The sequence below is a fragment of the Olea europaea genome, chromosome 13 (assembly GCF_002742605.1).
Source record: "Olea europaea var. sylvestris chromosome 13, O_europaea_v1, whole genome shotgun sequence".
NCBI classification, from domain to species: Eukaryota; Viridiplantae; Streptophyta; class Magnoliopsida; order Lamiales; family Oleaceae; genus Olea; species Olea europaea.
Genome location: NC_036249.1, coordinates 9,218,623 through 9,245,562, shown reverse-complemented (window position 1 = coordinate 9,245,562; position 26,940 = coordinate 9,218,623). Strand labels below are relative to the sequence as shown.

General features: G+C 28.9%; 1 protein-coding gene across 1 annotated transcript in view; it reads right to left on the bottom strand.

The window, feature by feature from the left end:
* LOC111408423 (serine/threonine-protein kinase CTR1-like) overlaps positions 1-26,940 on the bottom strand; it is a 36,215-nt gene continuing 9,275 nt past the window's right edge. The window contains exons 2-15 of the mRNA XM_023038184.1: positions 4,090-4,580; positions 3,871-4,002; positions 3,697-3,801; positions 2,433-2,994; positions 2,190-2,230; positions 2,027-2,095; positions 1,830-1,930; positions 1,409-1,487; positions 1,208-1,306; positions 1,068-1,136; positions 919-968; positions 706-787; positions 481-575; positions 1-236 (exon numbers count right to left, since the gene is read on the bottom strand). Of these exons, the coding sequence (XP_022893952.1) occupies positions 134-236; positions 481-575; positions 706-787; positions 919-968; positions 1,068-1,136; positions 1,208-1,306; positions 1,409-1,487; positions 1,830-1,930; positions 2,027-2,095; positions 2,190-2,230; positions 2,433-2,994; positions 3,697-3,801; positions 3,871-4,002; positions 4,090-4,580 (2,078 nt within the window). The 3' untranslated portion in view covers positions 1-133. The remainder of the gene's footprint in view (positions 237-480; positions 576-705; positions 788-918; positions 969-1,067; positions 1,137-1,207; positions 1,307-1,408; positions 1,488-1,829; positions 1,931-2,026; positions 2,096-2,189; positions 2,231-2,432; positions 2,995-3,696; positions 3,802-3,870; positions 4,003-4,089; positions 4,581-26,940) is intronic.

Here is a 26,940-nt window from a genome sequence, read left to right as displayed (position 1 = left end):
GATAGAAGTAACTGTGTAATAAATAAGTGAATAATACTTGCAATCCACAAAATATGTGAATAAAAAGTAAATTGACTAATAATAAACATAATGCAAACAAGGCAGTGCACTAAAAAATCTCCTCCCGTCCCAATTATATAAGCTGGATTGTCTTGGCAGTTGCTCCGGGAACTGTATGTACCAACTCTGTCATTCTGTGAATAATATCTTCGAAGGATGGCCGGTGTTGTTGATTACTGTTCACGAGTTTGAATTCAGTCAGAAAAATGTTAGGCTTTGAGATTGATTGCAAGATAAAAAAGAATGATGAGTAGAATAGTAGAAGACAGTTGTTTTGGTTTTCTAAAAAGTTACTTTGCTAAAAAGTAAGTCGAGAAGTAAGTTTGGGCAGTAAAGTTTGAAAATCATGTTTGGCAAAATAAGTAACGTGCATTTTGACTTAAATTTTAACCTCAAGCAAACACGTTCAAATTTACTTACCTTTGCCAACAATCACCGATGATAGAGGAAACTCGAGGATCAAGGTTTTCAGGAAGGTCCAGTCTGCGATCCATAAAGCCGACAACTCCAACAACCTTGAAAAAAAATGGTTTAGAATACAAATTATTAGCTGGGAGACATGTTTGGAGTCACTATTCAAGTGAGTACAATTGAATCCTCTAAACCATGGTCTGCAGACGTGCTTGATAGTGGGAAGGGAGTTACCTGCAACGAGTTGAGGTCGTTCCATGGAATGGATTCAGTCACTAGTTCCCATAGAACGACACCAAAACTGAAGATGTCTGACCTGTTCTACAACAGAAGATTAATTAAGATAGTGAAACATTGCAGTCTAAACAACCACCACCCCCGGCCCCAAAAATATTCTGAACATGTGTTCCCTATGCAAAATCTTCTAGGTTCAGTTTCCAAAATTACTTCTCTGTGGAAGGTTCATTTCGAAGAACTTCTGGTGCCATCCATTGAGGCTACAGAGGAAATCAGACCAGCACAAGGATTAATGATAATTTTATAAAATATAATGATGAATATCGCATATACTATTAAAAAAAATTAAAGATCTTAACTGTTCCTCTCCCAGATTTTGCTGTTAAGAACGTTGCATTCTTCAACTTTGATAAGCCAAAGTCTCCAACCTGGAAAGAATGCAAATTAGACATTTTCACTTTCTTGACTGAATATATATACTTATTTCTGCAAACAATACCTTGACCGTCCAGCTTTTGTCAACAAGAAGATTAGAAGATTTCAAGTCTCTGTGCACTATAGGTGGATTCCTGTGGTGCAAATAATTCATACCTCTTGCCTGCATGAAAGAAGAAAGCGCATGGAAATTTTACAGATAGCTAAAAGCTACAAAACACACAGAAGAATAAGTAAAGCAATGAGTTTGAAGCAGAAAACCTACCACATCAAGAGCCATCTTCAGACGGCGTCTCATGTCCAAAGACTGATTGTTCTTGTGAAGAGTTTTAAAAAGACTTCCCCTGATTATACACAAAATAATCCACACGCTTTATATATGTTTCCATCACAATTGGACAACTATTTGACAATCTAGCATCGTTTGTAAGAAAAGAAATTCTTCTCTCTCACACTCGCAGCATTTTTATCACTTTCTTCCCAGTGGTTCTGTTTGGTGGGTTAGGGAGGTCCAATTTTTCTTTAGTTTATGTTTGATACGTCATACTAGACTAGACACTATAATAACAAGATTTTAGCTTCTTTTTCATTTTGTTTCCTTAATACTGTCAAATTCTATCCAATATTCCACAAAATACTAAAAATATCATCAAAGAGTATCCCCGGGAAATGGCTCGCTCTATTACCTGGGTAAAAACTCTGTAACCATAGCAAGTTTTTCTTCTGAACAAACTGCCCCCATAAACAGCACTACATTCGGATGTCTCAGTTTTCTCATTATATGAATCTGAATTACATGTTGAGCTCAAGGTTAGAACCAATTAATTTTTTTTTCATAGGAAGTACTTCAAATTATCACCATATTACTGAGAGCATCGCGCACCTCTTTTTTGCAGTCTGATAAAGTTTCCTCACCATATTGATACCCACTATATACCTTAACTGCAACATCCTGAAAAATATGAAAGGAAAAATTTTGTACATCGTGGACAAGATTTGTCATACGTGAAGTGGATTACAAAAGAACTCATAACTTGGCAACATACACATTCATTCCAGATTCCCCGATACACAACAGCAAATGAACCTGAAAATTGGAAAAATACTACTAAGGTCAAGCAAGAGCTCAGGAACACAAAATCTGCTAAATATGAATTACAGCACAAAAAATTTCTGTATCTTTATCATCATGTCTACTTCTCCCTGAGCAAAATTTGACCTACATCGCATATGGATATGATGTGAAGGCATACATATATGCCTCAAGATATGAGTAAATTAAAGTTTACCTTGCCCAATCTCCTCCCGCAAATATAGATCCTCCCATCGAATTTCACAATCTGGTATTGCAGACGACTCATTATTGCCTTTGTTTGATAAAATTCCATGGCTGCTGCCCACACTCCCATCCGAACTTGGGAACTTTTGGGGATCTGATTGCCCTGGTGATGCATTTTCTACTTCCAAATTTGGCTCACACTCTTTCCCATCCAATTGGAAACTTGATCTTGGCAACTGATCTGCATATCGGGGAACTTCTGAACCCCCAATCCGATCTCTTGGAAAGGTTCCAACAGAGGAACCCTCAGAAGCACCTAAGGGATTCGTAGGCAAGTTTGTTCTTATCGGATATAGAGTTCCTTTCTGGGCATTCTCCCTATAATCGTTAGCATCTAGATTATAGTTGGATGATGTAGTTGTCTCTGAAGCTCTCGGTGAATATGGCTTGCTTGTTACCTCCTTGCTTGTCAAAGAAGCATCATGATCACTTTTTTGTTGGAAGCTTCCATCCTTGTCTTTCTCTAGGTTCCCAGTTTTCCCCATGTGCAGTTTTGTTAAGAATTTAGCTGCCTACATACAAACAATATATCAGAAAAAATAATTTTTTAAAATTTCAAGTTAGCAAAAAAATATACAGAATTATATCTTCCATAGAAGCAAAATGAAGGAAACGGATAATTTAGTCAACCTCAAATAGTTAGGCTAGGCTAAATGACCTGGGCCATGGACTACTTGTACATAAATTCATAAAATACATCTCATTCTCAGCAGTCGCCATTTATACAACATGATTCCATCTATTTCAATAAAAATTTGCATGCTGAACTCTTTTTGCCCGTATCCCCAAAAAGAGGACAAGAAGGAAATCTCAGACAAACTATATTGTTCAAAGGATTGTGTCACCCACCCAGTGTCTCATAAGTTTTTCCCTACACGTCGATTAAATTACTTAAAAATTTTCATTTATATAATACAAATGTAGTTTTATACTTGTTACTAATTTGTATTGCTAAAATATTTTAAATATGAGTATCTATTTATTATTTAATAATAACTTTGAGTTAAAAATACGTAATATCTGATAAAGAAATAAAAATGATCATGGTAAAGTGTTTGAAACTCCTCGGATACGGACAAGTCATCCTAGTTAAAGGCAACAGATTTATATTTATACGGCCACAAATTTTAAAAATTACTAATCTGAAGAATTTCAGTCCCTGATGTCCAAATTTGTAGACATAAAAAAAAAAAAAATAGGGGAAATGAAAATACGAGTTTAGACGGCTGAATGAATTCAGATGTATTTCCGTCCTTCTCAGAGCTAACTGCATCAGTACTACTCTTCCCCATGGACAAATTGAAAGTAGGCCTTCCTCCCTGAAGCAACAAATTTTCTTATATATCTTCCTTTTCACTAAGGCAAGTTCACTAAATATTAAGGCTTACTGGTGCTCTTGGAGGCTTTTCAAATTTTACAACTTGATTGTCCACTTCGGCTTCCTCCCTGACCCTGGAATCGGTGTCGCTATCTGAATTGCAGGCGACATCTCCTCGTTTACGTATTAGAACTTTTGCAGCCTGATAAATGAGTTAAAAAGTGTAATAGGTAGGAGAAATAAAATAAACACAAGGCTGAAACAGACACTAAAACACAATAATAAGCACCAGATTGGAAACAGAAGATGCAATATGTGGCACTGATGCAATTGATGGCTGTCGAGGCCACTGAATCTTTTTCAAGTTCATTCCACGCACTTTAGTTTGGTCAATATCATGATCCTGATTTGTTCTCAGGTTTTCTGAGTTTGTATTATTAAATACAGCTGCATCACTTGATACACTGATGATACCAACAACCTCACCCTCCTCATATAATGGGCTTTTAGTCACCATTGCCATGAATCTCTGACCTGACTTCTTCTTAAAAGGGAACTGACCTGACCAACATTGTCCATTCTGCAATCTTTCCAAGATTTTATGGGCAGATGCAAGGTATTCTTCGTCAATAAGTATTTCAGTAACTCTCTGTCCAATTACTTCATAGTCTTTATACTCATAAAGTTTTTCAGCAGCACGATTCCTACAACATGAAACAGTTTCTTCATAAGATGCAATGTTGTGGAAGAAAAATCCATAAAAACAGCCTCTTTCAAGTTCTAAGAAAAAGCATAGATGTTCCACAACAACCAGGCAATTTCTGTCCCATTTTTTTCAGTTTCAGCACATTTTAAACACTAGTTCAGGATGTATAAGAAAATTGGACAAGTCAAAAAAAAAAAATGATTGATGGCTTTCAGAGCTCATCTAACAAACTTTATTTTCCTTTCAACTGTTTGGGACTGGGTGTATGCGTCTCAAGGGTGACGATATAGTTATTCCAAAGAGCTTGAATATGGTGCTTCAACATATAGTTACAACATAAATTGTGATATGAAAATACACTTTCCTTATCTGTCCCTAGAACAGTCAGTTGGAGTCAATTTGTGGGATCTACGTCAAGGAACGGCCTTAATTACCAAAAAAAAACATTAAAAAAAAAAAAAAGGACTTCAAGGGCAGAGACTTTTGTCATAATATTAATTCAATTTGACATTTCCTTGCCTAATATAACATAGACAAAACTGACCCTATAACAGAATTAGTCCATTCCTTATCAGAATAACATTTTTTACCAAAAAGGTTTACATAACTTATGGAAAAAAGTGACATACTGGCTTGTTCTTTTCCACCAATCTAATCCATGACAAAGAGATAACGTACACATTTATTAGACTAGGAAATTATAAACTTCCAAATATTTTAAAATGTTAAGAATGGAATAGACATTGAGGAAAATGCTATTTTTTACTTCACGTTCACCAGAAGGTGGACAAGGAAAGCAGAATAACAACATCTATCATGTATTATGTGCATCCACGAGATATGATAATTTTTTTAAGCCTTTTTTTTTTTTTTTTTTTTTGTAGGAGAAAATATGTTTTAGAATAATAATTTTTTGGAAAATGTGTGATTAAAAATTTGAAAAAAAAAATTTTGAGTTTACATGTAAAATTATTTTATACAAAAAAAATTGAATTTTTATATAATAGGGCTCGACTCTCAAGCAAGGGATTAATCTATGTACTTGTTTGTTAGAGATTTTGATAATTAATTTTTTGACCATTAGAAAGAAAGTGGCTCTTATATATGAGAGAAAATTTTAAAAATGACAATTGAAATAGTGAAATAACAATTAAAAATTTTATTTTAATTGACTTTTAAACTATACCAAACAAGCTCTATGTCTTGTCCCATTTTTTTAAAATGCAATTTTTTATCAAAATTATTTTCAACCCCATATTTCTTCAATGTCTATTCGAATTATTCAAAATCTGATTTTTTTTTTAGCAAAATCAAACAAGGGTTTAGTGCTTATTCAATAAAATTTTATGATATTTTTGATTGATCAAGATATCTCACCTACTCTCTGTAGATTTCTCCGTTTAGTTTAATTTAATTTTCAATATTTTGATTAAAAAGTCTATTATGATTTGTGCATTTCAATTTACTATTTTATGGATATACCTGTGTATAAAGTCGAGTGAAGCATTACATATCATTTATGTGCTCGGTATTTTCCTAATGACTAGTCAATATGAGATTTTGTTCGCGCATTCTCAACAATTACAACATCATTTTTCTCTTCCATGTCGGAGTCGAATGTCAATATGTTGTTGGGAAATGCTCAACAACTATTGGCGTTGCCATTATTAATATGTGGCAATTTAAGGACATAAATAGTTCAAGTTTTCGATTTGTTGAAGACGAAATAGAGAATGAAAATCCCCAAAAGCAAAGTAACAAAGGAGTCGCGAGAGAGACGGGATCGCGGATGTTTGATTTGAAGAAAACTAAAGAAGAATTATTTTTTTTTAGGAATTGGGTTAAGATGTGAAGATTGACGGAAGTGGGCCCTTCACCTTGTTTGGCCTTTCAACTTGCTTGGCTGTTTTTGTGAAAATACGTTTCTTTAAAAAAAAGTTCAAAATTTTAAAAAAAATTCCAGAAATCTGGTGGGCCCCGTGACCCACGGTAAATCCGCAGTGGTCAACGTGTTGAAAAATAATTAGTTGCAATAATTTGCAGAACAATAAAATGTAGAAATAAAATTTATCAACTGATTGAATCTCGTAACAGTACGATATCCTAAAGTGATATTGCCCGTCGAATTACCACTCCAACCTTCATGGATAATTACTCACAGAATACAAGAAAAAATTACCAAGAAGGTAGTACCAAAGAACGATCATTTGGCATAGGCAGCGAGCACCTCCTAGTGTTGGTGTTTAGAATCACTCACATATCCTTACTATATAAAAAAGGGGAATGTGAGGGCATTGTAAAAAGTAACAATGTTTTGATTAATCTTTACTGTAGCATTTTTGTTTTATTTTTTTTTTTCAATTGGAGGCCAAAAACAACGCCGTTTGCTTGATATATATTTTATTTTATTATACACTACTTCCAAAATTACTGCAACACGCAATTTCCATTCCTCCCCATTTTGATATAGATAAATATAGTAGGGATATAAGAAAAAAATCACTTTTGTATAAAAAAAAAAAAAAAAAGATAGAGATAATATGCGACAGAATTTTTTTTAAAACATATTACTTGTAGGTAAAAAATTTGAAGAGAAAAGAATTAAAGAGAATTTTAAATTGAAAAAAAAATTATAATGTAAAATTACACAACTAAAAAAAGTAATCTCTCCGTGCACGGAGACATGAAAGAGAAAAAAATTTGGAAGACTCCGTGCACGAAGACCATGAATTTTTTATTTTTTTTTTTACTTATGCTTTTTTTTTTTCATTTTCAGGCTCATTACGAGATATCAAACGAAGTCCAAATATTACATTCTTAATATCGTTTTGAAATACTCGCGTCATAGTATTGCACGTCGTTAACGGTGCTTGAAACGATCAATCGTAGCAAATGTTATGGGACGTCAAAGTAGGCATTTTCAAACTATATTTCAAAATTTTCGATAACAAGCTAACTTTAAAAATTTATCGACGATTTTACGATAGTCGAATCGATAAATGTTTTACATTCTCTCGAAACTAATTTTGAGAACTATATCGTAGAGATATCAAATGATCTAAATAGATATCGAAAATAGTTAAACGGATATTAAACGTATGTGTTAAAAAATAAGCATAAATCGTTTTTCTTAAAAAAAATCAATTATTTTATTACTATTTCGAAATTTTCGATAACAAACTAATTTTAAAAATTTGTCAACGATTGTACGATAGTCGAATTGATAAATGTTTTACATTCTTTCTAAACTCATTTTGAGAACTATATCGTAGAGATATATCAGATGATCTAAATAAATATCGAAAATAGTTAAACGAAGATTAAATGTATGTGTTAAAAATACGTATACGTCGTTTTTCTTAAAAAAATTAATTATTTTATTACTATTTATTCTTTTTTTGCAACAATTTTCTCAATGCATCATTTTGCTCAAAAAAATTATGTGGCATGACGGAAATTTTTTTCTCCATGCACGGAGTAAATATGTTTTTTTTCAATCATTTTATATATTGAATTATTACTAGAAAATTAAATTTTATCTCAAACTATTAAAAAATATTGATTAATAATAAAAATTTGAAGAAAAAATTTAAAAAGAATTCTAAATTGAAAAAACTATTATTTATAACGTAAAACTACACACAAAAAAATTTCTCAAATCTAAGTTTCTATTTGGAATTATTAAAAGAAAAGAATTTTAAATTGAAAAAAAAATTATAATGTAAACAACACAAATATTTAAAAAAATAAAAAATAGTTAAACGGACATTAAACGCATGTGTTAAAAAATACACATAATTCGTTTTTTCTTAAAAAAACAATTATTTTATTAGTATTTCGAAATTTTCGATAACAAACTAACTTTAAAAATTTGTCGACGATTGTACGAATCTTAAATATTTTACATTCTCACGAAACTCATTTTGAGAACTATATCGTAGAGACATCTAATGATGTAAATAAATATCGAAAATAGTTAAACGGATATTAAATGTATGTGTTAAAAAATGCGTATAAATCGTTTTTTCTTAAAAAAATTAATTTTTTATTACTATTTATTATTTTTTTCGCAACATTTTTCTCAATATATCATTTGCTAAAAAAAAATTATGTGGTATGGCGTAAAAAAAATTTCAATTATTTAAAATTTCATTTTTTTACAAGTGGGGAGCAAAAACGACGCGTTCCTCTGTGTATAAAGTGCATGGATTTTTTATTTTTACATTATTATAAATATAGAAAACTAAAAAAAAAAAAAACTATATCATCGTAGTTGGATATATTTAATAATTTCATACAATATTTAATTTTATAGTAATATTGAATTTTTTAAATTAAATTTATCTAAATATTACTTTAGATTAAATATTAACTCAAAGTTTTAAATATATTTCTTTATATAGTAAAAAGTTTGCTTCGAGTTGTAAAAAAATTAAAAATTAAAAAAATAATATATATATATATATCATTGTAGTTAGTTTATATAGTATAAAGAGGTATTAGCTTTTATTTAAAAAAGAAGAAAAAAAGAGGACTCTGTGCACGGAGGAGACCCAGGTCTCCTTGCATGGAGACCACACATAGAGAAATGAAATTTTTTATTTTATTTATGTTTTTGTATTCATTTTTAGGCTCAGTACGGGATATCAAACGAGGTCGAAATATTACATTGTTAATATCGTTTTGAAGTACTCGCGGCATAATATTGCACTTCGTTAACGGTGCGTAAAACGGTCAATCATAGCAAATATTATGGGACCTCAAAATACGCATTTTCAAACTATGTTTCGAAATTTTCGATAAAAAAGCTAACTTTAAAAATTCATCGACGATTCTACAATAGTCAAATCGATAAATGTTTTACATTCTCTCGAAACTCATTTTGAGAACAATATTGTAGAGACATCGAATGATCTAAATATATATCAAAAATAGTTAAACGGATATTAAACGTATGTGTTAAAAATACGCATAAGTCGTTTTTCTTTAAAAAATCAATTATTTTATTTATTTTGAAATTTTCGATAACAAACTAATTTTAAAAATTCATCGACGATTGCACGATAGTCGAATTGATAAATATTTTATATTCTCTCGAAACTCATTTTGAGAATATATCGTAGAGACATCGAATGATCTAAATAAATATCGAAAATAGTTAAACGGAGATTAAACGTACGTGTTAACAAATGCGTTTTCTTCTTTAAAAAAATTAATTATTTTTTTCTTTTTAATTCTTTTCTCTTCCAAATAAAACTTAATTTTTCAAAAATCACTTTTAGTAAAAAAAAAAATTTAAATAAACATATTAACAAAAAAATATTTCTAATATATGTAAAAATTACTTATATAAGTAAAAAAATTCGTTTAAAATTATTTAGAAGTAAAAAATAAAATAAAGTTATGAAAATTAAATGAAGAATATATAAATATTATTTAATTAAAATTGAAAATTTTACTTTATAAATAATTGGTTTTTTTATCAATTTATTTAAATTTTTTTAATTCTTTTCTCTTTCGAATAAAATTTATTAAAAAATTTTTTTTTTTTCAAATTCTTTTGCCCTACCAACCTTGGAGTGACTGTTGTATAGTCCCAAAAATAGACCTGCTATTAGGGTTCTAATTCTTACACCAACAAGGGAGTTAACCATCTAGTAAGTACCACTTCAAGTTATTTTACGTGCGAACCCGAGTTTGTTATTTAAATGTTTATGTATGTGGATATCCTCTTTCAATTTACAACTGCATGTGTTATTTTTGAACTACAAGTATAGCCTCTCGAATCGAAGTTGCTAAAAAAAACATTTTACAAAATTCAATTTACAACTTATTTGTAATATCAGATAAAAAAAAAAATCTTCACCTACATTAAACAAAAAAAATACAATAAATAATTAAAAATAAATTATCTTTAACATATATACAATCACAACATTCATTATACTTATTTATAAGAATAAAAATAAATTATCGTGACATAAAATACACAGTCGACCAAAAGATAAGAATTAAACAAACATTTCTTATTTCCAAATACTTTTTGTACAATCTATAAATTTTACGCTAATAAAATCAAAATAAATACAAAATTCGTGCAATGCACGAGACGTAGACTAGTTCTTCTAAATTATATGTATTTGGGAGGATTAATTTGAAAAACTAGTATGGACGATCAAACAAACCACTTGTGCAACAGTCACAAATGGTTTCAGAATTCTTAAGTATACTCCAGAAAAAATGTAAAACTACAATATAAAAATTACAGAATATGGAAATTATAATTTCATTTTTTTATGTATCTTTTTCCAAAATCATATAGTATATTATATAGACAAAATAGATATAACTACCTCTACCATGATCCAAAAAGATTTGCAGCCTTTAATCGAATGTGGATAATGGTTTGTAAATAGTGGGTTATTGAAAACAATCATATTACACTGGCACGTTTGACATATTAAATAATTTTAAAATTGATTAAAATTTTAAAAAAAATTATTTTAACCAAGGAAGCTCAATGTCCCAATCAAATACTTCTTTATTAGTGCGTGGGTACCCAAACCTCCAACCTCCCACACAAATTTCACACTTTTTATCACTTGAGCACTTCATTTAAATTAGTTATTTCTTTCACATATTATATTTATTATATAAATATCTTACATGGTGTAGGATTGAGTATATGCTTATGGTTTTTAATAACGATCTTTCACTTAATTTTTATTTTGAAATATCTATCTCGAGATTAATTATATAAAGATGAATATATCAACATACAACTATATAAGTTGACAATTTCTAGCTATTTTACCTCAAGTGCCCATTTTTCAAGCATTATATTTAGCCCTGTTTGATATGAATTAAAATTTAGATTTTTATCAAAATAAAAATCAACAATTAATTTTAATCATATATTTTATAGGATTTCATCACTTTTATCAAAATCTATTGAAAAAACTGATTTAATTTTTCACTAAAAAAGTGCTTAACTATTTTTACAAGTCAAACGTCGCTTGTGTCAAAAGTTGTGCGAATACTTGACTAATAATATCTTAAATTAGTGTTCATGGCGGGGAATAAAAAATAAGCATAAATCACAACTCAATTAGAGAAACTGAGAACTAGTTTGATTATTGCTTAAATTCGAACGTTTAAGTTTAGGATAAAAACTCATTGAATCGACCACAAAATTTGTGTATTACACTATAGTTTTAAATTTTCTTTTTATCTTCTTAAGCGACTCCAAGTAAAATTACATAAATAATCACGCTTGTACATATATTTTTGAACTAAAACAATTTTCTATTTTCACCTTAATCGTTTACTTGTTTTTTTATCCCCTCTCATTGGAGGCCTTTTCTTTTCCCCACGACATTTGTTTCCCAATGCAAAATATGATTATTGTTCACTTTATACATTAATCTTGTGATGTATATGTGTGCGCATAGTCAATCTAATGATCATGGACTTTTAAATTGATTATTTCTTAACCCCTTTATAGTTAAGCCCCTATTTGTCATTTTTTAACAAATTAAATGATTTAACATAGTAATATTTTCCATCATACATTCACAGAATAAAATATTCTACACACAAGTCAATAAAGTTTCTTTAAATTTCAACCACGGATTCTTCAAAAATTATTATTCAAAACTCTATATTTTCTCTCATAATAGAAGACAAACATGCTCTAAATATTTCATTTCTCTCTTGTAGGATGCATACCCCCAAACTTTTTTTTTTTGAATCACAAATCCGATGTATATATTCTAACGTAAATTACGCAAAATCATTTTCCTTTTTTGGTTGTGTTTCAACAATGAAAGTCACTATCCTGATATGTGATAATCTCCTTAAATTTCAATGTCTCAATCTCCAACTTCAACTAGTTATTTTTTATGACATCAACACACTTTGGTGTATTTTTCTTTTCTTTTGTTTATCATTGTGTCCCTTCTTCTGTTTTTAGGATCTTTTTTTAAGGCAGTTTTCACTCTATATTGTAGGCATACTTCTTCCGCAATAAATCGTCTCCTAAACATTAGTGATGGTAGGATCAGATTACTTAAGATTAGCTTCAGACAACAATATTATAGGTAACTTTCTCCTATGTGACATGCCTAGTTCAGTGTCTTTTATTTTTTTAATAAGTAATTGGAATCAAACCCCTAGTAAATGGTTACTACCTAGACTCTACTTGTTAATAAATAAATTCCACACAAATATTCAACATGCACAAAATCAACACATATTTAAATGACTCCCAACATCGATCATCCACCCTAAACTATTCAATTCAATTGGTTAAATAGTTGTGTTTTTAATTATGATCCAGTTTGTCAACCTAAGTTCAAAATTAATTTAATATATTCTATCAATATAATCAATCGAAGAAATTATAAAATGACACACACACACACACACATATATATATATATACACACACACATGTATGTATGTATATACATACACGTGTGCGTGTGTGTGTGAATACACTACCAATTCAGGGACCAATTTGGGGGGTTCTAGTATAAGAAACACTCTTAAAAAAAAAAAAAAAAAAAGTCTTAACAAAATTGAGAACGTTTTTAATGAAAGTGACAAAATTTATGTAAATCTTCCTACCAAAAGTTTGAAAAAAAATTATTTAATTAATATGAAAATAACTTGATTTTCAAAAAAAATTATTTCTAATAAATATGAAGAGGACTTGTTAATAAAGTCTTTTTCTTAAAATTTTTACACGTTTTAAAATACAAATTTCTTCCTACCAATAAATATTTTCTAGAGAAAGTCTACTAATTTGGTAAGATTTTCTACACTTAATTAATTTGTTTTAAAAAGTCTGCACTTTAAATTACTACGACCAAGAATATATAAGTATATTTCTATTGTCTTTGCTACTAAATGTCTATTGCTAAAAAAATGTCTAACTAGTTCTAATAGAATTTCTTTTATTATTTTCTCTTATAATTGTTGTTCGTTGTTATCTTTCTTTACAATCTTTAGAATCGTTTATTAAAAAACTTCGATACTGAGAGATAAAGAGTTCAGTGATTTGCTTCTTAATCTGTAAAGAGGAGTCACCTCTATTTCTATCTAGAGGGGATAAAATATGGCTTCCTACAACGACTAATCTTCCTATCTCTCTATTTTCTATACAAGTATTAATATATTCGTTAAAACTTTCCAATGAACAAGTAAGTAAGGCGGTGTAATTTAAAGGCATAAAATATTAAAACTTTAAAACGATAAGTTTGTAATGGCCTTTGAGTATTTTACTGTTCAACAAATTAATTTTTTCATACTTTTTTTTTTTTTTACTTTCTCTTAGTTTTCTTCTTGACCTTTTAAAGAAGGCTTTAGACTTTAGCCAAAAATATTTTCATCATGTTTAAAAATGTTTAAACAAACTCCCACTATTGGGACACAAATTGGCCAACTTAATCCAGAAGATTACTTTATCCTTTGACTATGGAATCCAAAATAAAGAGGCTAAGAGCGTTAAAATTATATTTTTGAAACAGAAATAAAATACTATTTGTGAATAAATTAATTGCTTACTTGGTGTTTTCTCTTTTAGGCCTTTTCCGAAAATTAACTAAAGTAAATGAAAATTATAAACAAGAGAAGATATGAAAAGAACTTACTTTAATTACGAAGTCTTTGAATTTATAAGGATGTCTTTGAATTTCCAAAGATGGTGAAGAGATTTTTTAGTACAAGTGTGATAGTATGCTTTCTTTTTTTAGTGTGTTTTCTTGTGTGAGAGGTGTGGGTATTTATAGACGCTGATACATCACGTCTATTCTGTTGGTGCTGTAAGTGTGCTATCAATAATTGAAGAATACTATGCAAACTTTACAGGTGTGCGATCAAAAAACAAAGAAAAATAAATAATGTGCGATTCTCCATGTGAGTAACTAAAGAATGAATTATTTGAAAAAATGCTTCTGATAACTTTTGTCTTCACGTCTGACTTTTCTTGAAATATGAAAATCAACTTTGCAGAGAATCTTTGAAATATATTTAAAGCTTTATCTTTACGCCTCTTCTTTTTTACTTCCTTATCTTACTAATTATTTCCCTATCTTTCTATCTTGTCTTTATCTGTCCATCATTTCTGCTATGGCTTCTTCTAGTTCTGGATCCATCTCATTATCGTTGACATCAGATATATATGCTTCCTCTTCTGTTTATGATAGGATTTTTGTAAATTCTCCATTAGTCTGTTGAAACGCCATCAGATATAAATTCTTTTGTTCAATATTTGGTACTAAAAATTTTTTCTGCTTTAGTTCTCATGGCAAGGTGCTCTTGACAGAAAATGATTTTGTTATTCCATTGTGCTACTAATCTAAAATTATTATTTTGAACTTTCATCATGGCTGCAATTTCTGATATTTTTCTTTCATAATCAATTTGTCTAATTTTTATTTTAATATTCGTTTTTGAATAGGGTCTAAATCTTTTAGCTCCTTCATAAATTAAAATACGATGATAAGCTGAAATTACAATGTCATTATTTACACGATGGGGTATGGAAATGAATTGAACCATTAAGGGATGATCTTTTAACTAATCAAGAATCTGTTTAAGTTTTGGTGGAAAAAATATGAAAGTTTTGTTTAATATATATATATATAGTATCTATCATACCAAGCTGTAAAGTTGGGTAAAAGAGGTCTTCTTCTTCAAAGATTGTATAATCAAAGGAAATTGTTGGATAATTGTGTTTAAGGAAGGCTCAATTTTGGGCTGCATCATATTTGGGATCATGTCTAAGGAAGTATCTATTTTCATTATGATAGTAACTTAAAATTTGAGCAAAAACTATAATTTCTTGTACAACGAAATTCTTTATAGAACTTCAAATTGGCGTAATCGCCAATTTTCTTTTCTAATTCGTATAAAGTCTTTTCCTGTCTTGCAACTGTAGAATCTGTTAGTTCAATAAGTCTTTCTATTTTATCAGAATAATTTCTACTTGTAGAGGCGATGTCTTTAGAAATGGGTTTTCAAGTGTATTTTTAGAAGAACTAAGTCTGTCTAAACTATTATGCAATTTAAGAACCTCATTTTGATATTTACCAATAGTTCGTTGGGATGAAGAAATTTGATCTTCGAGGAGTTGTAGTCTTTCATCTAAAGAATGCTTTCTAGGTTTAAATTTCTAACAACTTTGGTCATAGTTTCACAACTATCACAAAATTGTATTGATGAATATGATGATGAAGCTTGAGAGGGGGTTTGCATGATCTGTCTAATTTTTTCGGATATATGAAAATTAAATCTTATAATTTCTCTACAAAAATTTAAAGTTTCTTCAAGCATATAAAATCCTTTAAAAAGGGGGTCGAGAAATTTTTCTACTTGTTATAGTACTTCTAGTCAATAATTATATATTTCAGGCTTTCTATCTTTAATTACTGCAAAGAAACTAAAATTTTTACTTTCTACTTGATTATGAACCTCTCTAAAATGGTTAGTTAGGACATTAATGTTGTTTAATTTTTGTTTAGAGTCACATGTCATCTAGAGATTATTCAATAGACAATGCTCTCTTTCTGGCAACCTTTCTAAATTATTTCCTCTGAATAGAAAATTAGATCCTTAGGGGCCACTCTTAGAGTGACATTCCCAAAATTCATCATCCTTTGATCCATCTGCACCATGAAGATAATGAGTTAGAAAATTAATAACTTGCCTACTTAAATTATCTGCTAAAATATTATTTTTTTCGTCAATATGTTCTATATTAATTTTATAACTGCTTAATATCTTATATAATTTTAACTATTTTTTATGTCTTATCTTATCAAAATTTGTCTTTTTAATAAATTTTACTATAGTTTCACAGTTTGTTCTAATTGTAAATTCAATGTTTAAAAACAATTTAAAGTTTTTTATACTATGTATGATGGTCATTATTTCATAATCTAAACTAGTTAAATATTTTCCTTTTATTTTGTATTTTTCGCTAGCATGTCTACAAATTTTTCTTCTTTTTTATCACTATATTTATTTGGTTTGGAATATAAATTTCCTTCCAATCCTAATTCACATCCATCTGTTTCTATTATTTTATATTCACTATCTAATGGTAATTCTAATGGTGGTAAATTTTTAACTTCTGCTTTTATCTTTTTAACTAATTATATATCTGATTGATTAAAATATTTTTGTCCTTCACTAAAAATTTACTATACAATGGTCCTACTTTCCTTCCTGAATCTTTAATAAAATGTCTAACATAATTTAATATTCCTAAAAAGCCTGTAATTTCTTGGTTTCTTCAATTTTGTATGGAAATTGTAAAATTATATGTACTATATGTGGCTGTAACTGAATTTTTCCTTCTCCTAAAATTATTTCTAAAAATTCAATTTTTTGTTTATTTATTTCCATCTTCTTTTTACTTATATTAAATCTTTTTCTATAAATTTATTCAAAGTTATCTCCAGATGTTTCATATGTTTTTTATAGTTTTTATTATGTACTAGAATATCATCTATATATACACAAACAAATGGAAGAGAATTAAATATACTATCTATCTTTCTTTGAAAAAATAGAGGGTGCATTTTTTTAATCCAAAATGCATGACTAATCATTCAAAGTGTACTAATTGAGTAATAAAAGTTGTCCAAGGAATATATTCTTTTGCCACTTTTATTTGTCAAAATCCAAATTTACAATCAAATTTAGAAAATATCTTGCTATTTTGTATTTTATTTATTAGCATATTCTTCTCTGATATCTTATAAGCATCTTCTATAGTATTGTCGTTTAATCTTTTTTAGTTTATAATCATTCTTGCTTTTCCTGTTTTTATTTCACTATGATTTCTAACCATAAAAGTCGTTGATCTGTGTTGACTGCTAGACAATTTTATTACTTTTAAATCTAATAATTCTTTAATTTGTATGTTAAAATCTTCTATATCTTGATTCGTATATTTTATTTCTGTTGTTCTAATTTTTATATTTTCATTTATTATTTCTAATTTAGCTTCTATTTTATTTTTATCCCAATGTTTTATAGGGTCTTCTCATATTATTTGAATCTTTTCAGTTAATTCTAAAATTTTGTCTATACTATCTATCTTAGAAGATGTCTTGTTAAACTATACATATATACATATGTATATATTTTGTAAACATATCACACAAATAAGCAAATATAATTAGTTAACTAACTAATCTACACTCCCCAAACTAAAAATAGACATTATAATGTGTGCACAAAAAAGGCTTAAAGAAAAGTTAGCAATACTCGTCATGTATATGATATTTCTCATTTAGTACTTGATCTTTTATCTTCCTTCAATATCCTTTCTTTAGTCGTTTTGTAAAACATTTTCATTATACCTGAAAATGGACAAGAAAAATAATTACTCATATACTCCATATGACTGTAAACTAATTATATTGGGAATGATGATTGTAAACTAGTTATAACCTAAAAAATATATAAAAATAACCAAAAAAAGACAATAATCAAAAGAATTTTTTCGATATATATATTTTTTAATCTTTCCATTTTTCAAAAGAAAAATGAAAAATGAAAAGTATTTTATATATATATATTTTTAGGAAAAAAATTCAAATGTATATTCTTTTAAGAAAAAAAATAAAGAAGAAAGAAAGAAAGAAAAGAAAAAGGGAAAAAAATTATAGTTATTATTTTTATTTTTATATTTTATTATTATTATTTTTTTCAATATCAGAATTTGAAAAATGAATAACAAAAATAAAATAAAGGGAAGAAGAAGAAAAATAAGAAAGATTTTTTTTTTCATTGTTTTGAATTTTTTTAAATATGTTTGACCGCGGGTTGCAAACCCAAAGGATATAGGGACGCTATGGGACCGTGGGTTACAAATCTGCGGTTGCCAGCGATCAAGCCTTTTTTTCCTTTTCTTTTTTTTTTTTAAAAAATAAATTGGGAAACATGTTTATATTTAAAATATAATTCTAAATTTTACATGCAATGCATAACAAATTAATAACAATATTAATAATAATAATTAAAAGTTTATGATTAGAAAATTGAGTTGTCTCACATTAGTTCTTGATTTATAATCTTAAACTCAGACTTTGGACAATGAATTTTCAGGACACTTTGAATAATGTTTTGGAAGTCTTGTTTAGATTGTCTTTGCACCACATTTTGCACGTCTTCCAAGAGTTTATTGTGTCCTCTTGTATATGGTATAACTTACCTAAATTACTCAATTCAAACTCAACTAAGAATCAAATCAATGAAGTTGGAGGTTTGCATGCTAATCCTATCCCTTTTTTTTTTGTAATGCCATTAATTCATTTGGCTCCTTCATGATCAATCCATCGATCCTACATGTTCTTCTTTTTTAATTATTGATTCCTTGGGTTGAATGATGAAGATATCATTCATAAGCATGTTATTTGGTTCGTCCAAAATTGTTTGATCTTCGGTCATTTTATATTTTTGTACGATGAAGACATTTTCCACAAGTGTGTCACCATCATCGTCTTCTTCTTCTTCATATGGATTATCAAATATAGCTCTCCTCACTTCCACTGGAGTGGTCAATAGGAAGCAATTTTTTGGATAATGCAACCCCTTAATATTCACCACCTCCTCTCGTCATAAATAATAGATTTGATATTTAATTCATCTGGTAAGCAATCCTTATCAAGTACGATAGGTAGATTATATCTCAACTTTTTAATTTGGTGTCACTACAAAAAATAACCGATTTCGTGACAAAAATATTTCTTTTCATAAAAATAGACCCTATTGTATCACAAATATTTTGTTGCAAAAAATAAAAGTTTGTCGCCATAAGTTTACCACCAAAAAATATTTTGGTGCCTTACTTCCCTCATATTTTTTGTTACCTTCTTTATTATTTGTCGCGACTTCTCACATTTCACGACAACTTTTTATGTCTCCTTATATATTTTGGTACTTATTTTTTCATCACAATCTTCGCAATAAATTTTAAAAATATGTCGCGTTAAATTACTTATTGCAACAACTTTTTGTATGTTGCGAAATCAAAATTTTGTTGTAGTGTATGAAGAGGAAATCTCTAAAAAAAAAATCACTTTCATCTAAGTTTGGATCAATCATTGTATATTTTTGCTACTCTTTTGCTTGTTTTCGTTCCATGTCAATAAAAAAAAAAACAAGTTGACCAGCTAAAAAAATAAAATAAAATAAACAAAACAAAAATAAGAAATAATTTAAATCAATATTAAATGAAAATTGTCCCTGACAAGTGACAACAACGAAAAAACCTTTTATTGGTTTTATATCTCACAAGTGTACGGATCAAACAAGCAATATAATAGACGTTTTTCTCGGGATGACTATTCCCATGAGGACTATTATCTAACAATCAATTAAATTATTTCTAACTTCAATTTGTTTGAAAACAAATAGAATGTTTTATTTTATTTTATTTTGCGATTTTTTTAATTTTAAATACACTATAATAATAAAATACATATTCTTTAATGATGGTCATCTTGATCTAAATAACCAAATTTTATACAATTGATTATATTTATCTAATCGAATTCTTTTAATGTATTAAATTATTTATTTATCTCGAGTTCAAGTTATACTATTTAATTAAGTCAATTTCATATCTTTGTGTGAATCTGGATATACATTAGTTAACACATTTAATTTCTAGGAATTTATGTAATGGTCACATTATTTAGAAAATGTATCTCTACGCTTTTATACTAGTTCCAGACATTTACTAAGTGGTCTAAACAAATAATTATTGCTCACAAAATCAACGAATTAGTGCCCAATTAATCCAAGCACTAAGACAAGAGGTAAAATCAATTCACAACATCAATTGGAGATTTAAAATTTTTTTAATTAAAATTAAGGTTCAAAAGTAGGTTACAATTATTCTTTCTAATTAATTATTTAACTCAACATCATGAGAGAATAAAAATACAAGAACAAATTAACGTACATCCCCGAATTTTAAGGAAAACGGGAGAGATATAATGATCTTGTACTAAGAATTCGCATTCTTCTTGTAAAATCTTGGAACCCTAACTTCTTGATTAATTTCTTGATTTTTCCCTCCTTTTGGACATGTATAATATGTGTCTACCAAACCTTAGCTTGAATATATGTGTCTAATGAAACTCTTTAAGCAATTAAGCATTCTTTAATTGTTGAACTAATTTATGTATTTATAGAATGAAATTTAGGCAAAATTATTGTTCAAATTGATTTCCGTCAAAGAGTGAGAAGAAAAAGGAAACAAATCATTTTTCCAACTAAACTCCTTTTCTCATGTGATTTCAGTCCTTCATCTTCTATAATCTACACTTAAGTCCCCTCCATTCTAGAATCATTATAGTCGACCAGATTCAAGTTCCAAAAGTTTGTAATTTAGTCCCCAAACTTTCTAATTTCGAATTTAACTATCAAAAATTATGAATTTATACCGAATGCTCAATCAATATTTCCAATTGATATCTTACAATTTGGTTAATTTTCAATTGCTTCAAATTAACTCCAATTAAGCTCCAAATAGTCAATTTCATAGAAATTGTATTCAAGTTGGGATTTTCCTAAAATTAACATAATTTACACAAATTAGATAGACAATTGCTTAGTTTATATATTAAAGAATAGAAGTTCGGATAAGTGTGTATATAAATGTCATAAATAATAACAACAACAACAAATCCCCATGGTGGGTGGGATGGGAGAAGTTTGTTTGGACAGAATTAGAATATGGTCCGAGGGGATCATATTAGGGGTGGGGGAACTTATGAGAGGTATGGTAGAGTGGAAGGAGGTTTTTCTTGGGTAGATTTAGCCTTTGTTTTATTTAGTTAATAACCAATTTTTTAGTAGATTTTGATAGATATTAATTAAATATGTGTTTGAAAAGTCGATGATAGTCTTATAAAATGTATGTTTTTTTAATCTGAAAATGAATATCATAAAAATAGAAGATAAACATGGACTTAGAATTTAGGGTGGAGGGAATGAGTGGACAGGGAAGAAGTGAGAAGGAAGAAAGATAATATTGATGGGTGTGCACCACAATCTTTTAGCCTCCGTTTAGTCCCCATTAATTTCTATTACATTATATTATAGTTTTCTCTTTCTCATATTTTCAATCACACAATCTTCCATAAAATAATATTACACGTAAATCGAAAACTTTTCATTCTTTTTCAACCACTCATTTTTCAAAAAAATACCGTTCCATCCATTTTCGACTTTACAAAATGGGGATCAAACGGGGGCTTAGCTTTTACTTGGATAATGATTATATTCGGAAAATCATTGTTACGCATGAATAAAAAAAATGTTTTATTTGAGATGTAATTAAAATATAGTGTAATAAATAAAATTTGTGGTCATCTATAAATAATAAATAAAAGTTAAGCGAAAGAGTAAAAAAAATTGATAAAATGCATCCCCACCTCAAGCCCTCTGGACTTGCCTCTCACCACAACTCCTAGACAGACAATATATCCCTTTATCTACTTGTAGAAATCGAGAAGGGTTTTGTAATGGTATTGCCATCTTCGATAGCCACAAAATCAGGGGGAAACCTCTTGGTTCTCTGGTTCCGCCAACTGTGACCCTAGGGAAAGATATCTCTCTCTCTCTCTCTCTCTCTCTCTCTCATACGGCAAGAGTAGGTTAAATTAGGATTAACCAATGGCAGAGGTACGAATCGGATATACTGTGGTGACTTAATTTAACTAACGAAATATTTTTCTCAAACACCGAAATAGAATAATAAAAAATAAAAAGTCATATAACCTTTTTTTTCTCAAATTCAGTGGGCGTCATGGACCGCCTCCATCTGGGAAAGGATTGGGATTGTCGTGTGGTGTGGTGGGGTGGGGTTGGGTGGCGTGGGAGGGGGTATGAAATATTATACTTGGATATCTTTTTTTTTTTTTTTTACAAGGTGTCCGGGCTTGCGTACGACTAGATCCTTGTCCCTGAACCTCCGACCCCTCAACTGTTCAGGGAGGTAAATCGCAGGATGTGCCCTTGTTGGCTCCCAGGTTCTCACAACTCATTTGGACTCCTTCCGCAAAAAGAGCTCTCCTCAATGGGCGTTTGTTCACACCAATGACTTCCTCTCCATATGGCTCCCAGTGTTATTATACTTGGATATCTTATTTTTCTTTTGGGGGTGGAACGAAAGATTTGTACTCGGATATCACTCATTCTTCTTTTCTTACTTTCCCTATTATTTTGCTAGGTTGCTATTTTTAATTTTTTCTCTTTGCCTTTTTCATTAGTTATTTTGTTTTCTTTTTGTATGTTAAAGTCAAAGGGTATAATAATATTTCATTAATTTAACATATTTTTGGATGAAGATCATTTATAGAGACGAAGTTTTGTTAATTTCTTAATACTTTAGGATGATATTTTGAGGAAAAAATTGAATAATACTATTTACAGTCACTCACTTTTACAAATGTCCTACATGATATGTATGTGATGATTAGTAATTAGATATTTGTGTTAAGAAAAAATTATCAAATTAATACATAAAATCACAAACCGCCATATAAAATACAATGTAGGACGACTACCGCAGTGAGCGACTATAAATAATATTACTTGAAAAAATTTGGAATATGTCTGCTACTTTAGCAAAACATTGGGAACGAATGACGCAATTTACCATTATCTAAGATGGTGCAAGTCTCTCTCTCTCTCTTTTTTTCTTGACTTGGGCTAACTTTGTAGAGGCTCAAGCACAGAGCTCATCGTGGCCCTGTGAAAGTTCAAGCCATCACAATGCTAGGCATTTCAGACCATTTTAACACAATTAGTCAATAATTAATCCTATAAAGTATATTACGTAAGTTGAAACGCCTACACAAAATTGCTAAATTGTCATTAATAAGATAAATATAAGCAGCTTGTTCATTTTATATTAAGTACTGATGACATGATATATCAATTCATTAGTGAATAACAAATTTCGAATATCGAAATACACAATAAACGTATCATCCAAATGGATTGATGTGCTAGTATATCATTTCTCTCGTTAGTAAATTGACAATTAGACTAAACCTTGGGTATTTCACTATTTTATAAATTAGCTCTTTTTCTTGCACCATCAAATCATTTTGGTGAATTTTGTTTCCGAAAAATTACAAAAAATAAATAAATAATGGAAAGAGTGATTCTAAAAATAATATTTTTAAAATTAATCTAATATTTCGCCTTCATGAACGAAGTATGAGGTAATAAAAATTACCGGCAAAGCCTGTAAATTAAAATTTTAAGAAAAAAGAAAAACCTAGAATTATCTATTTGGTATTTATAAATAATTTCAATTATAATTAGATAGAAATGAATGATGCATTAGTGGATTCTATTTGTAGGTCGAACTATGTGAATAAAAGATAATTTGACTTTTAGCAATACTTGCCGAACATAAAAGTCCTAAATAATCACATAATATAAAAAGGTTAAACAACTATGGAAAAATTTAACTTAATAACATAATTATTTTCCACGTAAATTAAGATTGAGGAACTATGTAGAAAGATTTGGATAAAAATTTTAGTAGATTTTGATAAAAGTTGATAAAATATACAAATCTTATAAAATATGTAGCTAAGATTGTAATTGACCAATTTAAAAGTTGTTAATTAGATAAAATTTAAAGGACCATGCTACATTCACCTAATGATTTACACAATTTTTTACACACACAACACGTGATGGCTCCCTATTGGAGGGGCGGCTGGTGGGGAGCCGCCATGTGTTGTGTGTGATTTGTGTACAAATAGTTTAATTCAAATTTAAAATGAAACTCAAGCAAAAAAGATCATATTTGATTTGCAAATATGAAGGGAAAACTGGACCATGCTTCCGAATGTTTAATCTAGGGCGAGATCGTCTTCCTAACTTTGAAAAGTGAGATTTTGACTCTCCAATCTATTTAAGCATATGTGATTTGATCCCCACATGATAAAAATTGATAATTTAACAAATAAAAAGTCATTTATATATATATTAAAATTACCGTCATACTCTTCTTACTTGGAACTAAATACTAAAAGAAAACAAAGGAAACCAAAATCTTTCATATTTTTCCCTATCAATATTTTTCTGTCGAAGAAACTGAATTTTATTTTTCCTTCGTTTTTTGTCTGACATATTTTTGTTTCCTTTTTTTCTTTTAATACTTAATTGATAGTGATGGCATAAAAGTCATTTAAAAGAAAATTTTAACTTTTTAATCGTCAAATTAACAATTTCGATTATTTGAATATATTAGAAAGTGAAAATCCTACTTTTAAAAAGAGAAAATCTCAACTCATGTTCCTTTTTAGATTGAGATTTTCAAAAATGTCACTTTTTAAAAATCTTTGTAATATTGTCACTTTTGGAATTTTTAGCATCTCTAGAAAAATTTAAATATCTTACATGTCCTTAATTAAAACTGATTTGATCAGATGAAAAAATAATACTTAAATATCACATCAAAACCACTCCAAACTACCCCACCCTACCCCTACTTTCTAAACACATTTCCCAATTTTGTACATATGTTACATTTTGCAAACCGACTTTCTAAACCTATTCACACGAAATGGGAAAGAAGATGCACACATTTATTTGGATTTGAAGACTTTCCACTTGACAGTAAACACTTCTCCATCACGATTGATAATTCACACCCAGTTGGAGTATATTTCAAGTTCAATATCTGATGGTTCGTACTTAGCTCCTACTTCAAATTGAAGTAAATATCATTTTCATTTTCTTTTAGATTTAAATATTCTAAATAATTTATGCTTTATTTGTATTATCGTTGATTGTGATTTTCCTAAAAGAAATTGAGATTTTCAATCATTTCCTATGTAACGTTGGGTAGAATTTTTTTAGTTTGTTTGAATTTTTGGTTTATGGAAACCTAGATTTGTTCCTTTACTTTTTCTCTTTTCTATTTAGTGTTCCTATTTTTTGAACTAGATTTGTTCATTTAGATTTGTAACTAGGATTACTTAATATTTAATAGCATATGTGTTTTGCTAATGAAAAAGTGAAAATAGGAGAAAAATGTTGTGCATTTTTATTTATTGAATTACATTTAGGCTATACTTGGAAGCAATAATATAAGAAATTTTAGTACACTCTTGTTTAGTTTTGGTTGTATGATTTTGACAATTTTACTAGGTTTGAAGTTTTATGGAGGATTTTCTTTTCATATATATTATTGTTTTGATGGCTATCATTAAGCTAAAATATTCTTGTTGTATGGTATTATGAATATAGTTTTGAGTTTATATCAAGTTAGTCTCATATTTTAACTTATGGATAAGCTCAATTACATTTATTTGTAAGCTTGTTCATTTATTTATACATTTTGATATTTTTTATCGAGTCATTGGTTCAATTTTGGATGAATAAGCAACTATGCTTGTTATGTGATTATGCCTTTTCAAAGCTTGATTATTCGGTTTATAAATAGAAAAATTCATATATTGGGATCTTTCTTATCTTTTATTGACAGTGATTTGTTGAATTGATTTATGGTCAATTCACGTATTGTTTGGATGAAATTTTTGAGTTTAATATATATAGGTTGAATTTGTGAGTTGATGTATTTTGAAAATTTGATGCAATCTGATACAATTTTATGATTCAAATATCTGATTCATGTTAGCATATAGAGAGTTCAAATGTAGATCTTATGGAACTCATCTGACGAGATAAATTGTCATTCTTGAAGGTTATGTTCAGAAATTCTCGACAGTTGATTATTGTTTCTCGACAATTATGATACAACAATGCCAAACTTGTTTAAGCTACTCTTCTAAGTGTGTCACGAAGTAAATGTATTACATATCATCATAAGACCTTTGGTATTATCCATGTTACTGATTTTTGCAGATGAATTCCAAATTTGTTTTGGAGAAAAAGGAACATTTACATACGCACAAATCTGAGCACAATAATTTGAAGTTCATCAAGACGATTCTTGATAAATTCGATTTGAGTTAGAAAATGGACTTTCAAAATTCTTGTCTCGGGTTCTTAGCAAATTTGGCTGACAATAAACATCTCATTTTTTTTTATATAGATAAACAAACTATGATACCGTTAAAGAAGTGTCTGAAGGGAAAGTTAGCACCGCCTTCTGTTAAAGTAGATGTTCTTAAATGCTATCGACCGAACTTTGTACACTAGGAGTGGTAGGAAGAAAGGAGGTAATTGAAATTCTTGAATAGAAAACATTATCATCATTTTTGAAATAATTGATAATAGTGAAATTTTGCAGGTTATGAAGCTCAAATGTCTAATCTTTCTACTTTGATGATATAAAACTTATTTTCATATACTAGTGAGGCAACGTGCGTTGCACGTTAGTTAGGTGAATATGAAATATAAAAATGTGGTGGTTGTTGA